General features: G+C 32.5%; 1 protein-coding gene across 3 annotated transcripts; it reads right to left on the reverse strand.

Moving 5' to 3' along the window:
• Positions 1–10825: 10825 nt before the first annotated feature.
• Positions 10826–17530, reverse strand: LOC148607512 (uncharacterized). Of its 3 annotated transcripts, XM_088546482.1 has the most exons (8): positions 17397–17501; positions 17214–17237; positions 15899–15960; positions 14475–14503; positions 13681–13719; positions 13338–13382; positions 12589–12618; positions 10828–11517 (listed from the first exon to the last, which is right to left on the reverse strand). In XM_088546482.1, exons 3-8 carry the CDS (start codon positions 15934–15936, stop codon positions 10943–10945), a joined length of 756 nt encoding a protein of 251 aa, XP_088402608.1. In that variant the 5' UTR covers positions 15937–15960; positions 17214–17237; positions 17397–17501; the 3' UTR covers positions 10828–10942. The 3 variants fall into 3 exon arrangements, with proteins under 3 accessions (XP_088402609.1, XP_088402608.1, XP_088402607.1); XM_088546481.1 differs by lacking the exon at positions 17214–17237 and having other exon boundaries at positions 10829–11517; positions 17397–17530; XM_088546483.1 differs by lacking the exons at positions 13681–13719; positions 14475–14503; positions 15899–15960; positions 17214–17237; positions 17397–17501 and adding an exon at positions 13589–13667 and having other exon boundaries at positions 10826–11517.
• Between the last annotated feature and the right edge of the window lie 291 nt (positions 17531–17821).

The following is a 17821-nucleotide window of genomic DNA, read 5'->3' on the forward strand; positions in this document are numbered from 1 at the left end:
TTTCCGCCTCCTGAACATTCGATCTGTAAACCGCCTTTCAAGCGCTCAGCAAACCTCTCAAATGGGCATGGTGTAATATGCTTTCAATAAATCTTCATCGGAATATTCTTCGAATCGATCAAGATTCATCTTCATTGTACCTGAAATTAATACAGGATCCTGAGGTTTTATGGTGATCTTTCGCCTGAGGTCATGAAGCCTGAGGGTAAAAATAAATATTCCATCTACCACTATCTTTGCTTCCTACACTCTTTACGGTTCTTAACAATGTCATTGTTAGAGTAGATGTTCCAGTTCCCAATCTACCAACTATGCCAATTTTTTTTCAAAATGACAAAAAAAACAAAAACAAAAAAACAAAAACAAAAACAAAAAAAAAAAAAAAAAACCCAAAAACAAAAATAAAAAATAAAAAAAATAAAAAAAACACAAAAAAAAACATAATGTGAACTTTGGTATGTATTGAAAAAAACTATATATTTTAAAATTTCATTTCAATGATCAGATACTATACAGTGTAACATGAGGACATAAAACGAATGGAAAATAAGGATTTTGTTAATTGACCAGGGGCGGATCCAGGATTTTAGATTTGGGGGTGTAAAGTTAAAATTTCGACAAATTTTTTAGGTTAAATTTTTGAAATATTCTTGTAGACTGAATGTAGATATCTTTTGTGGTAAAATTAGCGCCCGCCCGCCACGCCCCCCGCTTGAATCCGCCCCTGTTATCATTATCACTGTATTTATTATCTGAGCTAGGCATTTTGGCATATTTTGAATGGGAAAGGAAGGGAACCATGATTTGAACGGTTTTGAAAAGATCATAGTTAAAGGTTAAATATTAAGCGAGGAAAAGACACATATTCAACAAAGAATCCAAAAAAATCCATAAGAGCATGGATCAGTTGCATAGGAAAGGTAAATAACTTCCACTTTTCTAGAAACAACCACTGAGTTTCTCATAACATGTTTCGTCTGGAATAGACGAAAGAAGAAACGAAAACCGTCATACTCGTTTAATTACTACTGTTAAAAGTAGTTTTTTCGACGCAGTCGGTATAGTTCCTTTTTTGCCCTTTCACCTTAAAGAGGCTATTCCTTGGAAACGCAAGTCACCTGATAAAAATTCTGTTTCCAGATTGGCCAAATACTGATAACTTAGTGGGGATCGAAACAGGAAATTGATATTGCGTGCCATGCGTTATTTCCTGATGAAAATTATAAACAAAAAAAAAAAAAAAAATTACTGCCTCGACTATCTTTTTTAAAGAAAGTACTTGTTTCATTTAGGCTCTGTCTTGCAAGAAAAGGTCTTAATCTTTATATGTGAAAGCGTGGTCCCTGAATTCAATGCATCCTTTATCTAACAAATTAGAAACCAATTCCTTCTTTAATTCTGCTATTTCCCATTCAGCCTGCAACATGAAAATTAACATTATTTTCGAAAATACCCTTAACAAAATTAGCAAAGAAATCTAAAAATAAATCTAAATTATAATTATATTTGTTCATGTATATATATATAAGTTTCCCAACGATGTTGGAACTGTCAAATTTGCGAAACAAATTTTTGGTCGTTCCCTCCACGGAGCTCGAACTCGTACCACTGTGACATCTATGGCAACACCGCCTGCACAAAGTCCAGCGCCCTAGACCACTAGCTTAGCTGGTCAAGTGGTCTAGGGCGCTGGCCTCAGTGCAGGCTACTGGCTGGCGAATAGTCTCAGGGACCTTCGGAGGCCAAATCCCGCGCCGACAATTTTACCAAAATATGTCAAAGCAAAGAAGCTACATAGCGTAATTTAGCCGCACCGCAGTTTTTAAGTTTTAAATACACAGAGTAACTTATAGCCAGACACAGTAATCTAGCGGTTGTTGTTTCTCTTCCCATAACAGCCAATATACATACAAACAGTACAATAAATGTCCCAAGAAGTTCTAGTCTTATAGAAAACCAAACAAAAACAAAAAGACTACAAAAAAATGGACAAATCTCACCGAGGAATACTTCCGCTCTCCACCCCTGAAACTACGATAACATGAAGATGTCTTGAGTATGAAATTTAAGCTAATGACATGGCATACTGCTTCTCTCAAAAAGTAGCTGTGATAAGTAGTTGCAGGGAAAACATTTATAAAAAAATGAATAAACAAGATCGATCGTCAAACATGAAATTTATATCGTACGAGTCTGAACTGTGATATATCTTTACAAAGCCTCTGTCAAATATCAGGTGGCTGTGATAAGTAGTAGAAGAGGAAACTAACGAATCAGTACTGAAAGTCGCACTAATTGAAGGACGGACACCATAATCGAGTATACATTGCAATGTGGAGTTATAAAAAAGGGATTGGTTGGTTGATAAAGAAAAAGAAAACATGTTTTGCTTCAAATAGCAATGTCTTTAATAAATCAAGTTTCATGAAGTGGCCCATTTGAATAACACATAATTACTGTAAACGTACTATTTTTTGCAGTGTTCTAATTATCGCCAATTTCTCGATGAACAGAAAACCGCGACAAATACTCATGATTTTTTAGCACAATATAACACAAAACTGCGAAAATTGATACCCGCGAATATGTTATCCTGACAGAATTCGCCAAAATTAGCAACCGAAGAAAAGAATCATTAATCTTAATCATTTAACAAACCTTAAGATAGTTATATTTGAATATTCAGATTTCTTTACTTCATTCACTCTTTTGGCGGATTCTGTTATAAATTCTGCTGTTGATCATAGGTCATAATAGTCGATATTCCAGATATTGTCTCAGAAAGGTGTGAATATATTAGTGAAGTAGTTGCAGCTGAAAATCTGCTGAATTGTTTTGAAGTTCTGACAATTATCCTTCTGGAATTAAGATATTCACTTGGAAAAAAAGATTGCCCATCTCAGATTGAAACCACTGAAATATATAAACAAGCTTGCAAAAATATCTCTAATTGTCATATGAGATTTAAAACTTTGCACCATGTTTAATCACCTAAAGAGACTTGGAAACTAGTTTTCCTCCGACCATTCTTGATTAAATTACTGTACAACTCTAAATGTTGAAATAAAGATATTTGCTCTTGATTTAGTAAAATATATAACTAAAACGATGTATTTGAACTCACAGTGGCGAATCCAGAAGGGGGGGTGTGTTCCGGTGTTGGAATCCCTCCTTTTCATAACCATTTGTGCAGAATATTGAAAATGAATGCCCGTACTACGGGTCACCGAATGGGACTCTTGTGGTTTTGTACTCAAAATTCAATTTTGTACAGACAAAAGCGAATTTTGTTCAACAAAAATAAATACAGATTAACAAAATTTATAACATACTACAAACTTTCAATTTTTGTGCCACAAAAGTCAATTCTGTGTCACACAATTCAATTTCGAAGACAAAATTCAATTTTGTGTCACAAAAATCAATTTTGTGAGACAAAAGCCTCTTTTGTGTCCCAAATTTCAATTTCGTGTCGCAAATTTCTATTAAGTGTCACAAAATTCAATTTTTCACATAAGTCAATTTTGTATGCAAATAAGTTTACAGAATCCATTGGATATGGAATCCAAAAAACTAATTTACATACCAAATTGACTTCTGTGACACAAAATTAATTTTTGTAACACAAAAACAGACTTTTGTGACACAAAAAAGACTTTTGTCACAAATTGAATTTTATCTCTCTTTGTGAAACAAAATTGACTTTTGTGACACAGAATTGATTTTTGTGACACAACATTGAACTTTGTCTCTAAAAATGGATTTCGTCAGTACAAAACGAAGAGATCATAAAGCAAGTCTGTGGTACATAGTTTTGTACGACAAAAATGATTTTGTTGTGACGGAATAAAATTTTGTGTAGGTAAACACAATTGCTTTTGATTACAAAAAGATCAAGTCCCATTCGGCGCCCCGTAAATGCTCCCTGACTCGATACGACGAACTTTAAACAGAAAATCATTCTACACATAAACATTGCTTCCAGTGTTAACACATATTCACATCCTCTTACTATCGGTATCATTAAAATAGTGATCGTATAAGATTTACTTTTAAACTAAAGTACAACATGACAATGGGTACTTACAGTGAAATGACTACCGCATTGCAGATGACAATAAACACACTAACGATACAATCTTTTGATATTTCGTCACTAAAACAAACAAACGAATAGCTATACGAATAGTTATACCTGAATTCTATTGGGAAATCGGAACAGACCCCCGAATTTCTGGAAACTTAAAAATACCTTTATGGGAACAGACAACCATCCAAAATAAACACACAACATTGAATCAAAGAAGATCATTGGAGAACGCAACACTAAGAAGATCTTAGTGTATTTTTCTTGTGGACATCACCCTTGCATATGTAATGGTTGGTCGAGTCAACAGAAGTACAGCTATTGACAAAAGTAAAAAATGAAAATAGCCGTTTGTACTCGTAAGTTTTACTCTTGCCGTAAAATGAGTTATCATTTTCCTCATCAATTTCCCCTCAACAATATTGATAACAACATTAGCACATCAAATAAAACGAATTATTACCTAATTATAAGATTTTATCTTTTTTATTAAATATACACATATTTTTCTCAATTTTCAAAATTTATTCAGGACAGGACGATCTTTTGCACTGTCGGTGTAAAATTGCACGGTGCAATAGTCTCCTTGAGGAGTCTATTGCACTGACCCCATGATGACTTTTATCTAAGCCTTTTGATTGGTTAAACTTTTTTAAGCGCTTCATTGAATTGAAATTTACACACAAAAAACTCGTGTGTAACTCGATGGGACTCTCGTCTGCCAATTCGAAAACGTGGAGCGGTCGATTTCCTATTCCTGGTCGAATGGTTGTCTCTTTGACATATTCCCCATTTCCATTCTTTCTCATAGACAAATTAGGTAATAAAACAGTTATTAAATGGGTTGGATGCAATAGACCAGAACATTTGTCCTTTGGTCCGTTGGCCTCGTGCAATAGAACACTTGATCGTTCTCAGTACGCCAGGACAAATATTCTGGTCTATTGCATCCAACCCATTTAATAACTGTATACTATTTCATGAAGAAATACAAATTGAAATAATCTTTAATCATTTTTGGATATTTGATAAATATTCTTATTTTCATATTTTATGTTGTCTTCATCAATTGAACCACAATAGCCATAAATGTTTACAAATGTACTTTGTACAATGCTTAAACAAGTGTTCAATCCAAAACGCATATTTCGTTGCTCAATATTAGCTATTTAACATAAAGAGGTTTGCTGATCAGCAGTCCACTAATCTAGAAATGCGTTGATTTCCAAAATATTTCAAAAAGGATCTTAAAAAACCAATTAATTATCGTCAGAAATCGTCAATTTACCCTCCTTTTTTTTAAATCTGCATTTGTTTCAGTAGTTGAAACATCAGGAATATAAATATTATTTATTTTGTTTGTCATAGACTTTTCAAGAACTTGCAAATGGACCTTTATGATAAAATAATTACACGAACGACCCAATTTCACTTATTCCTCCATTGTCCATAGCAATGATCATGTCAGTTTTTGGCAGGATGTGCGTCAACTGCACTGCGAGGATCGTCAAATAAATATAGATCTGCATCCTGATATACAGCACGTGCTAAACTCACTCTTTGTTTCTGTCCTCCCCTCAGGTTTATATCGGTCGTTAGTATATTAAGGAATTTCAGCTTAATGCAGTCTTGTTTTACTTACATATCGTAGCGATTTAAAGATAAAAATCGCCGGGAAATAAAAACTACATGTAACAATGGATTTCCCTTGAACTTAGCAGATTGATTTTTAAACAATTTGATAATTAATTTGAAAAATCATCTGCTACTTGTGGCAACATCCCTTCAGCACATGCGTATTTAGTTTTCATACATGTATCACAACTTGCCGTAACTATGCAGACCTTTTCCACCGCGCTAGACTTCTTACAACTAGGGTTCCAGAACAGGAACATGATTGAATTCATCACCAATAAGATTTTTTTGGTCGTAATCATTACGTTGCATCCATCTGCATCATGAGGACCACTTTGTTCGACGTGTCATAGTTTTCCTTTCTTCTGTCGTCTACCCCAGACTTGACGTTTAATGAGCTACTGGGTGGATGTTTCTAGAAAGGCACAGAACGGTAACCTTACCGATGGAACTGGTCCATGCTTCCAGCTTTTAATGAAGTCCGATTTGCTCATTTACTTTTGTTATTTTGTATGTATTATTTTTCCGCGGATTAGGTACATACATTTTAATTCTAATTAATGTCCTTTTAAAGTTGTGATCTTATTTAGCCAACCTTGTTAAATTTCGATAAATATATTGGCGTCATTAGAATAAACCACTTTACTTGTAGCAATTTTTCAAGAGAATGTCACTGATAGACACGTGTACAGTATATGTTGTTCATTTTGTACAAGTTCCACAATAGTGACAAGAGGAAGCGTCTTGTATATAAATAGAAAATACCAAAAATTTTTGTATTGCAAAATCGGTATGCTTCACACGTGTTTCACATCAGTTGCATTGAAACCTAATACATAGAAAATTTAATTAATTCAATTTCTTAATTGAAAAGTTAATCCTGTACAAGAAATTGCACACTTTGTTTTGAAATCGTATTTTCTAAGCTCAAAATATGGTCGTTTTGTCTTTCAAGGTTTTGAATTTTTCATCGTTCTCTTTAGGTAATTTAAATGTGCTTTATATTTCACATAAAAGCAAAATTTGTAAGTTCTTATCTTATCTTGACGCAGACATACACATTTTGCCATACCGAGTTTTGTCTGTTTCCACCTTGAACACCAACTTAGTGTATTTAATTTTGATACAAAAGACAGTTATTGTTAAAAGTATTGGAAACATATGTGATATATAATCCACACTTTTTATTACGCACTCAATATTTAAAATTATATGGTTGGAATAGATAGACATATTTTAATCATAATAGGATTACACACATTGCACAAAAAAAAAAAATAAAATGGCGCAGCCAAGTTAGGAAATTCCGCAAAAGTTCAATAAACGTGTATATATGTCTTTTCTTTAGCCTGTTTTATAAACATTAATAATTTTTGCATTTTCTGCTCGAAGAATTCATTAATATTCAAAGAATATGATTTGCACGAGTAAATAGGCGTGTCTCTGAAGGTTTTAATATTAGAAATGCAAAAGTTTAATAAATAATGTAGTCAGAATTTGCATCTGATTTTACTCATTATATAAATCAAAATTTTCAGTATTACAAACTATACGATAGTATGTCATAAATAAAATGGAGTAAAAAATCACGACATTTCTTTTGAAACTTGAACCGAATCTTACTAATCGTTTATCGTGCATCTTTACTGAAAAGACAATGGTTTTTTTGTCGACTTCGACAAATGGAGGATTTGTAAAAGTCATGTTGTATGTCGGTTTTATTTCGAACATTCTTCAGTGTCTATAAATATGAATTTAGATCCAAATAAATTTGGCGAATGATTTGCCGAACAGCACTTGAATCTATGGTTTTAAAAAACACAAAACAAAATATATAAAAGAGTATTTAAAATCGTTTCATACTAAAATAAATTTCGTAAATACTGTTTAAATTTTGAGAAATTGTTGGCTTGAGCAGGCAAGTATACCTAAAAAAGCAGGTGACCATATGAAAAATAAAATCAACTTTGACGAAAATTAAGAAACTGACTTTGGAAATTTTCGACATATACATAAGAATGCTCGATGTTGAAAAGTAATCTAGGAAACCAATGTTATAGCGTAATCAAAAGAATGTAATCCAGGGACAAAGACCAGACATGGAAAACAGACATACACAAAGAACATAAAGTAACTAAAATCATACATACAAAATAACAAAAGGAAATGAGCAACTCGGACTCCATTAAAAACTGGGAGCATGGACCAGGTGGGGTAAGCGTCCTCTGCTTTTCTAGAAACACCCACCGAGTTGCTCATAACAAATCAGTCCGGGGTAGACAAACGAGGACAGAAAAAACTATGACCTGTTGAATAAATCAGTTTTCATGGTGCAGATGGATACACCATAACGATCCACGAGTTCATAATGACGACCATAAAACTTCTGTAGTGATGACTTCAATCTTGCACAACATAACCCTGTTCCAGAAGCCTCATACTTTGTAAGAAATAATTTTAAATCATCTTCCAAATATACAGAGGAAGATGTTTACAAAATGCTGGAATTTTGAATCGACAACATATTTGTCCAGTGTGGTGGACGTGTTTTTCAACAAACGGTCGGCATTCAAATGGGAACAAATTGTGCTCCACTACTTGCTGACCTATTCCTTCACTCTTATGAGGTTGACTTTATAGCTGATCTGATCAGAAAGAATACGGTTTAGCCAGATCCTTTAATCTCAGTTTTCGCTATGTAGATGACGTATTATCTTTAAATAATCCTAATTTCGGGGATTTGATACATCGCATCTACCCAAAAGAACTTGAGATAAAGGATACTACAGACACTGTGAGGCCAGCCACATATCTTGATCTACACTTAGAAATCGATGGTAAAGGAAAACTATTGACCAAACTTGACGACAAACGTGATGACATTAACAATTGTCAACTTTCCTTTCATCTGTGGCAACATCCCTTCAGCACCTGCGTATGGAGTGTTTATATCACAACTCATACGTTATGCCAGAGTTTGCCGAAACTACACAAAATGTTTGTATCGTGCTAGACTTCTAAGAAGTAGGCTTCTGGAACAGGGTTATGATGCTACAAGATTAAAATCATCACTACAGAAGTTTTATGGTCGTCATCATGAACTCGTGGATCCCTACCGTGTATACATCTGCGCCATGAAAACTGATATATTCAGCGTGTCATAGTTTTCCTTCCCTCTTTTGTCTACCCCGGACATGACTTTTTATGAAGAACTTGGCGGTTTGTTTCTAGAAAAGCAGGGGACGCTTAACCTACCGGTGCACCTGCTCCAAGTGTTTTGTGGAGTACGAGTTGCTCATTTGCTTTTGTTACTATGTATGTATGATTTTATTTACTTTATGTTCTTTGTTGTGTATGTCTGTTTTCCATGTCTGGTCTTTGGAACCTGGATTACATTCTTTTGATTACCGCTGTAACCTTGGTTCCCTTGATTACTCTTTCAATATATTACCCGGAAACCAACGTTAAACTAATATCGAACAGAAAAAATCCTGATTCAAATTGATACTCGAAGCCGTACAATATTCAATATATAACCCGGAAGCAAATGTCAAATGAATATTAAATTGGCTAAAAATACCAGCATAATATTCAATCTGATATTCAAGCCCGTTCTATATTCAATATATAATCCGGAAACGAACGTCAAGCGAATATCGAACTGATTAAAATACCAGTTTAATATTCATTTGATATTCAAATCTGTTCTTAATTCAATATGTAACCCGAAAACGATTGACAAACAAATATCGAACAGAAAAAAAATTCCTGTTTGACATTCAATTTGATATTCAAATCCTATATTCAACATGTAACTCCGAAATGAATGTTAAACGATAGTCGCACAGAAAATAAAAACCGTTTGATATTTAATTTGATGTTTATTTTGAGTTCAAATTTTATAGATTAACCAGAAATGAATATCAAACGAATTTCAAATGGCTAAATTTACCGTTTGATATTCAGTTTGATATTGAAAAGTTTGAATGTCGAATATCGAACATCGAATATCAAACGTACTTGATCTCGGTTGAAAAGATTGCAGAACTATCCTGAGTATATTTGACGCACTATCTATCTGACAAACCGGTACAGGGAAAGAGACAGCCACAATCATCAGCAGATTTGCAAATGTTTTCATAAGACTCCTGTTTTTTTCCGATAGGATATGGGTTTTATAAATGTATAAACTTCAATTAAAAGCCTAAATACCAACAAATATGAGTGTGTAATTTCCATGTTTGAGCACATATTTCATTTGTTGTGTACTTTCATAATTGCTAGTGGATATTTGAAATCCTAGAGCAGTATCAAAATATATGTGTGCAGTTCTTATTCCTAGTGTGCAATCCAAAATAAAAAAAAAATAATTGAATTTGATATTTTACAATATTTGCATGCCTTTGACAAGGATGACGTACCCTTATATCGTTTTAATTTAATTTGCCAAACATGTCTTTAATACCTCTTTTAAGAAATGAATACAAAAGTAGAAACTATTTAAAAAAAATCTACAGGGAAAGTTTTTGTTACAATGAATTTATATTGGTGCTTAATGGTATCTGTTCATTTTTCTTCGTTTACGTTCTGTTTTTTTGTTGTGTTGTAAGTTTTGTGGTCTTTGTTTGATATTTTGTTGTGTTTTCCGTCGGTTTTACTACATTTTCCTTTACAATTTGTATTAAAGTCTAAATTCTAGGAAATAAATGTAAATGAAGCAAGATGGTTAGTTGACAATTCTCGTCAGTCTTGAATCCTATACCACACTGGATTACTCAACCACTTTCAAGTCTTATCTTTACTTTTGAGGAGAGGCTTTGAAAGACATTATTATTAACAATAAACTCTTTTAGCCACTTTCACAATAAATACACAAAATCATTAACATATAAAGGTCCTCATGATCCGACTTTAAAGGATATGAAAGCAAAATCTCAACAATATTTTTACTTGGGAACAAAATAAAATCTATTTGAGAAAACAAGTCTTTAGTATGAGTCAATAAAGAGTGAATTGAACCTTCTTTGAATCGGTTTCTTTTGACTCAAACAAAATAATGTTCAGTAAATTACAAGTACGATTCAAATTGCGGAGATTTCATACTGAGATGTTTTATTTGTTAGGTTGAATATTTAAATACCGACTTCACCGGGTTCTTAATGATTTGCAATATTATTTTTATTGAAATGAATTATATAAAGCAAATTAGATACAAGTATTTTATATAATAATATTTAGTAGTCTTCTTACTTGAGTTTTTACCTGGATGTCCACAAAATGTCGATTATTTTCGAAAAATACAATTTTCTTCTCACACCCACAGTCTTTCACAAATGTTTTAAATTTGTCTGGAAGACTTTCTAAGAAATCATAACGCGAAATATTTCGTGTATGAAGTGTATCATAATTGGTAAATACTACTACAATTTTGCTCATGATTTTGCGCAAACGTCGGTAAATAAAATCTGTCAATTTTAGTTCTTTGTTGATGTCATTTGCGATAGATATGACATAAATGAATGCGTCTGGTTCCCCTTCCAAAAGATGAGTTGCCGACATTAGGTGTGCAATAGCACTGGCCTTGTATTCCTCACTTGACAGTTCAGCCAATCGTATTCCAGGAATCTCTACTAGTTTTAATTTCCCATTATTCCGCGTGACTTCCTGTAGTATATTTCTTTTTTTGGTATTTTCTGAGGTAAATTTCGATGCTCCCAGAATCATATCACCAGTACAACTTTTTCCACTGTTCTTTTGTCCTAATAGTACAAGCCTCAAGGTGAATTCGGTTGATTCTTAAAAAAAGAATTTATATCTTTTGCCTGTTATTGTTATCAATGACTTGTAACAGACTATATGTAAGGTAATATTAATATTTATTATCTATATCACCGTGGTGTTATATGAAATATTCGAGAACATGCTTAGTGAATATCTACACCTATAAGATTGCCTCAAACATGTGTAAAGAAAAGACAGTAAACGTAATCAAGTTCATTTACAGAGAGATGAATATCTAGGTTTTTCTGACAATAATTTGTGTAATATAGCTTCCTGACAAGGTATAGAAGCACTCTGATTTTGTAAACGGAAAGGAACAAATATTTTATCCAGCTTAATTCAGTAATCAAAGAGAAGCCAGCCAAAAACTTAATGGCTAAGAACTGTTAAAAATGAGGTGACAGTTGGAAAATGACATTCAGAAGATCTGATAAAAAAAAACGTGCTGAATAGCCATGTATTTTGTTGACCAGCTGGAGCGAAGAGAATAGGTAGGTAATAAAGTCATCTGAAAACTGCATTTATATTACAAGGAGAGAAAAAAACTTAAGAAAATTTAATATTGCAGAAAAATATATCAGCATTGTATTCAGATGTGTATTGTTGCGTGGTTCTAGGTGATTGTTTCGTAAATGCTTTTCCGAAATAAAACATAATGACAAAAGCCGAGCGATTCTGCTACTCTGAAAGTACTTTAATTCGTGGACACCAATTTTCGTGGATTAGGAAAGAAACACAAGTTCGTGGATTTTTGAATTCGTGATTTCGAGGATTTCAGTATACCCATAAATGGAAATCTACTTTTCGTTGGGAACCAAAGTTCGTGGTTTAGTCTACCCACGAAAACCACGAAAATTTGTACCCAACGAACAATAGAACTTACTTCCACAGTATCTACAAAGAACTTAAGCAATAACTAATTTATATTGCGTTCTAAAATGTATCCCAAAATATAATTTATGATTAAAACATTAAAAACGATGATGTAAAATTATATTGGGCAGTTAGTATGCACACCCCATATATTTGCCAACACTAATGTTTTTGAGCCGTTTTGATAGATAAAAAGAGTAATTAAAACTCACCAGTTGTGTCTTCTGTGAATATTTCAGTGTCTACAAAACAAAGTTCAGGATAAATCTTAATTTTTTTGAACGATAAGATTTTAATCTTGTCTAACAATTTCATTGAAGGAGAGATTCATCTATCTTACCGACTTCATTAATAATAAAATTCAATAATGTTCAAGTATATTCGCTGATCCATTTCAGGCAAAATTAAACAAATTAAACAAAATTAATGGTAACAACAAAATTACCGAACACTAATCCAATTCATAATCAAGTCCAGTCCAAAAAAAATCTTGCAAAATAGATATTACACACTGGTACCGCAATGGTCCTGACTTGATACGGGCATTTTAAGACGCATTCCTCATACCCCTGACTCAGGAGTCTGTTTCGCATATATTTATGGCTTTCAAGCTAATCAGAGTAGTTAGTACTCGCTCTAGCGTAGCGAATCAGTTGTGAAATATAAACACCATATGCAGTATAAAGTATAAGATCATGTTGTTGCTTCAAGCTAAATAACAAATAAATTCAAAGATGTTCAATCCTTATATATATCGAATGGACGCTTGTATGGTTCACATGCCTTATTTCCTTAATTATAATCAACTGTCCATACAGCTAACATGCATATAAACATACGCATCCAAACGCGTAGTCCCTTTAAACGTGCAACTGGTTTTGATTTTTTGATTATTTATGATCTTCAGTAAAAATTATAAATAGCACTGTTTTTTTTTTAGAAATTGCAATATATTACTTACTTTTAGTTATATAGTTGTTGTAACTGGTTAACGCAGGGGGAGCCACTATCAAATGAAAAGGTACGTTTGACAATTAAAACTTGAGAATAATATGTACAAAGGTAAACGAATTATTGCAAAAATTCGAAATAAAAATATTTCATAATTCAAACTCTTGGATAATTTCAAATCACGTTCCGATACCAACTTTCGAAATTCATTAAGTATAAATAACAGTTTTTTTTTTATGTTTTTTCTAATACTTAACATACTTTTTGTTTACAACTGAACTTTGTTCTTCTACAATATCATGACATTAAGATTGGTTAGATGCGACTCGATTCAATATTGACTTGACCTTTACCTCGTAAATTTGTTCTTGGCAATGGTGGCTCTTTCTTTCCTATGGAATAAACCAATTTTTTTTTTATGAAATACAAGTTTAACTTTTTTCAAAAGCTTGCCGTCCATGTAGCTTCTTATTGAGGCTAATAATAAAATCAGTAGTATTTAGTCTAGATTCTTATTTTCATGTTTGAAAAATATCACTGAAAATCTTGATCTTTTGTTTCAAATAAGGATTCGGCATTCTGTTTTCTGGATGTTGAATATTATTTTGGTAATGTTCGGTATATAAGTATAAGATTATTTATAATATGTTAATGTAAATTTTGAGCTCTACTACGCGAAAGTAGTGTTGTTATGATGGATAATGTGACGACTGGACATTTAGGAGATAAAAGTTGTCGGGGCCCTTTCTAAATGAGTAAGTCAGAAGGAATTTCGACGTATCGGAATATCATGAAAAGAAAACACGTGGTGCTATTTTTTTTACTCCACCTTTCTCAGATGAAACGTTATCCAATGAAAAATTACGTGACCAAAAGTGTTATCCAATGAAAAATTAGGATCCTGATTTTTATCCAATTGCTGTACACTAGTACCGACATTCCCATGAAGACGGGAATAATAAAAAAAGCCGCCAAAAAAAAAAAAAAAAAAAAAAAAAAATAATAATAATAAAGAACAACAACAACAACAAAAAATATATATATTCAGGTTTAACTATAATTAAGTTCTTATTTGTTCTGAAATTGAAGAAAGGTTACTTATGATGAACGTATTGTGTATTGAGTACAAGATTCGCGATATTCTTACGTGGTTTCTCTTCTTCTTTTTGTGGAACCCTGAAACACAGTTTTACAAATTGAATTTTACACTCATTGAATTTTATTCCCAGTGAAGTCAAATTACCATGAATCAAAAGCAATTATGCCATTTTGAAGTGTGTCTGTTTTGTTTTTGTTTCTACTCATTTCTACTAAAACATTAGTCTTAAAACAAAAACCAGTACTAAAATATTAATGTATGTAATGTTTAAATCGAAATTGATCTTTATATATATAAATAGTAATATTTGAATATCAAACTACATGTTGATGAACTGAATATGGATTTTAGTATGATAAAGTCACACAAGGCAGTAATATAAAAAAAAGGAAAAAAGAAAAAAAGAACAAAAAAAAAAAAAAAACAAAACAAAAAAAAACTTAAAACAATGTAAATTCAGAAAAGAGTAGCACGATCCCATCTTAGCCCAGGAGGGAAAGCTAACAAGTGGTACTCTCCGGAAACGTAAGCACTCTCTGGGTATTGAAAGACACTTACCATGCTACCCGTAAGAAAGTTGTGTAATCTAAAATATCATTTGTTTTGTGGAATTCGACTTGAATAAATTCTAATACAATATACAACTGTCATGTCAGACTATTTGCGAAAAGTAAAACTTGTACATTTTTTGCAACGTCAACAGCAAGTATGAACACGTAAAAAAGCGTGATATACAACCGGTTTGGGTTATTTCCATTAGCAATAGTAGTATGTCACGTGCCGCAGAACAGGCCCACTTTACAATAATGACCTGTCATATGCCGCAGAATAGGCCCACATTACAATAATTCCTGTCATGTGCCGCAGAACAGGCCCACTTTACAATAATGACCTGTCATGTGCCACAGAACAGGCCCACATTACAATAATTCCTGTCATGTGCCGCAGAACAGGCCCACATTACAATAATGACCTGTCATGATCAAGATTGCAATATTTACCCTTGCCAATAACACGATTTTTATATAGTTTATGGAATGTTTATGTACCTTGTCACAGAGTAATCGAGGGAACCAAGGTTATAGCAGTAATCAAAAGAATGTAATCCAGGGACAAAGACCAGACATTGAAAACAGAAATACACAACAAAGAAAATAAAGTAACTAAAATCATATATACAAAGTAAAAAAGCAAATTACTCTCTGTTCTAACACGTTTTACTTACGCTAACTAACCAGCAATGAAAGTGAAAGTATAACAGTAAAGCAATATATATCAGTAAAGCAGTAAAGCAGTACTACATTTTACCATTGCATGTCACTGACAGGATATGATATTCCAACTTTTAGCTTTAAGAGGCAAGAATTGGTTCCGGTTTAAACGCCATCCTCCCGGGGGTTATACTAAAGTAAGTAGTAACAACAAAAGTCTACGTTAGTAAGATGGTTTACATCATAGTCAAACATACTTACTCTAATGGAGCATCTAATAAGTCAAAGGAAAATTTCATTTCTGTTGGTAGTCAGTGATACCCCTGAAACAGTTAACACATATTTTAGCCTCTTAGATTGACAAAACTGCAACACTGCAACAATGCCATTTTTTTTTGGAAGAATAAGGCGTTTTATGTTGTCAAATTCAGTTATTTAATATCCAATAGGTGGGAAGACATTCCTGCGAGAGACCAATAATGTAGGTGATTCAAACATGTGAAATGCTGACACCAAACGCTTTGGTTTTGCGAAATGAAAAAAAGAAAACAAACCTTAAAATAAAAAAAAAAGGTCTGATATTAACATAACTATATATAATGTTTCGGTACACAACCCTTAATTATAAAACAGACGACTGGTGTTTTATTTGTCCAGATTTAGCAGTATAGTTTTAGTTTTTGGAATTACATATATTTTCAATTTACTATTTTTACAGTCTTTGAACTTTTAAATAACTGATAACATTTTTAAATTGTATTAATCAAGAATTCAACAGCTTTAATTGTGAAGAGGTTAATGTATTGTTTTGATAAAATTCTTCAATAAACCATGAGATCCAATTTAAGATGCAATCTAAACACTCCTATTCAACGGTACACAATATGATCAGGTTAACATTTTAAACTGACAAAGAATCACACATCATATCTATAGCCATAGGTGTTTTTAAATGTTAACTTATTTAACTTCACTCGAAAAAACGCAATTAATTCGATGTTATTCAAAAGAGCAAAAACTGTACTGAAAGTATATGAATAGTAACATACACTTGCAATACACAGATCTTCTTTTGATATTTTTTTCAAGCATCTGTCAAAATAATTTCACTATTTGCGCATCAATATATATTTTTTAATCGACATAGAAAGTCTCATCAAATATAAAAAAAACAAAAAAAAAAAAAAAAAACGATTTAAACGAAGTTGAGTTTGCAATGTTTATGGATGGACAACTAGATTGACAAGGACATTCCAGTATAAATATGTTATCCTCTTACTGCTTTGGGTATAGGTGTTTGTGTATAAATGTCTTGCAGATCATGTATAGTACTCTCAATATTGCATGTATCTAATACATATTTGATTCGGCAAACCGGATGTCTCGGATTTAAAAATAGCTTTCACCGACACTAACAAACCAGTAGGAGTCAAACCTGTACTGCCACATACAAGTACAATATGGAAAATTACATCTTTCGAGTTGATGGTTCTATTTCTACGTTTATAATTAGGATATAAAAACGTGATAATTATGACTGTACATTGCAGAAAAGAGAAAAATAAAGAAAGATTACCTTCCTTTAATGAAAGCTTTTTGTCTGAAAAAAAAAATGGTAGTAAAACATATTCATTAAATATATTTTTCAAATGTCAATGTCATTGTTGCATTTCACAAATATGTTACATCATGTGTGTAGCAACTTTTTTCAACTTTTCTCACCTTTTCCTATCAAGTAACAATCTATAGTAACATTTACCTTTGATTTAACGTCTGTAACTATATCCAAAATATTTAGCGTATTGTTTAAAACAATCACTTTAATACTTATTGAGACGTATTTAAAGTTAAGATGTAAACACTGGAGGTGTAAGGCACGCGATCAAAGCCAGATAAACATTCTAAATTACACGGATGGATAACAATTCACTAGTATAATACTTTGTTTTGCATGAGAATCCACTGTTTTAATAAAAGTTTAACGTCAAAACAATGGTTTTATTGTTTATAATTTCATAGCGAAAAATGTTCTGTTCATATTGGTTGAAAGAGTAATCAGTAATAAAGTAACCAAGATTCAAGCGGAAATCAAAAGAATTTAATCCAGGGACAACAATCAGACATAGAAAACAGACAAACACGACAAAGAACATGTAACTATAATAATACATACAAAGTAACAAA

This window comes from Perna viridis, chromosome 9, assembly GCF_037379345.1.
Source record: "Perna viridis isolate PV_CMFRI_1.1 ecotype Kerala chromosome 9, ASM3737934v1, whole genome shotgun sequence".
NCBI classification, from domain to species: Eukaryota; Metazoa; Mollusca; class Bivalvia; order Mytilida; family Mytilidae; genus Perna; species Perna viridis.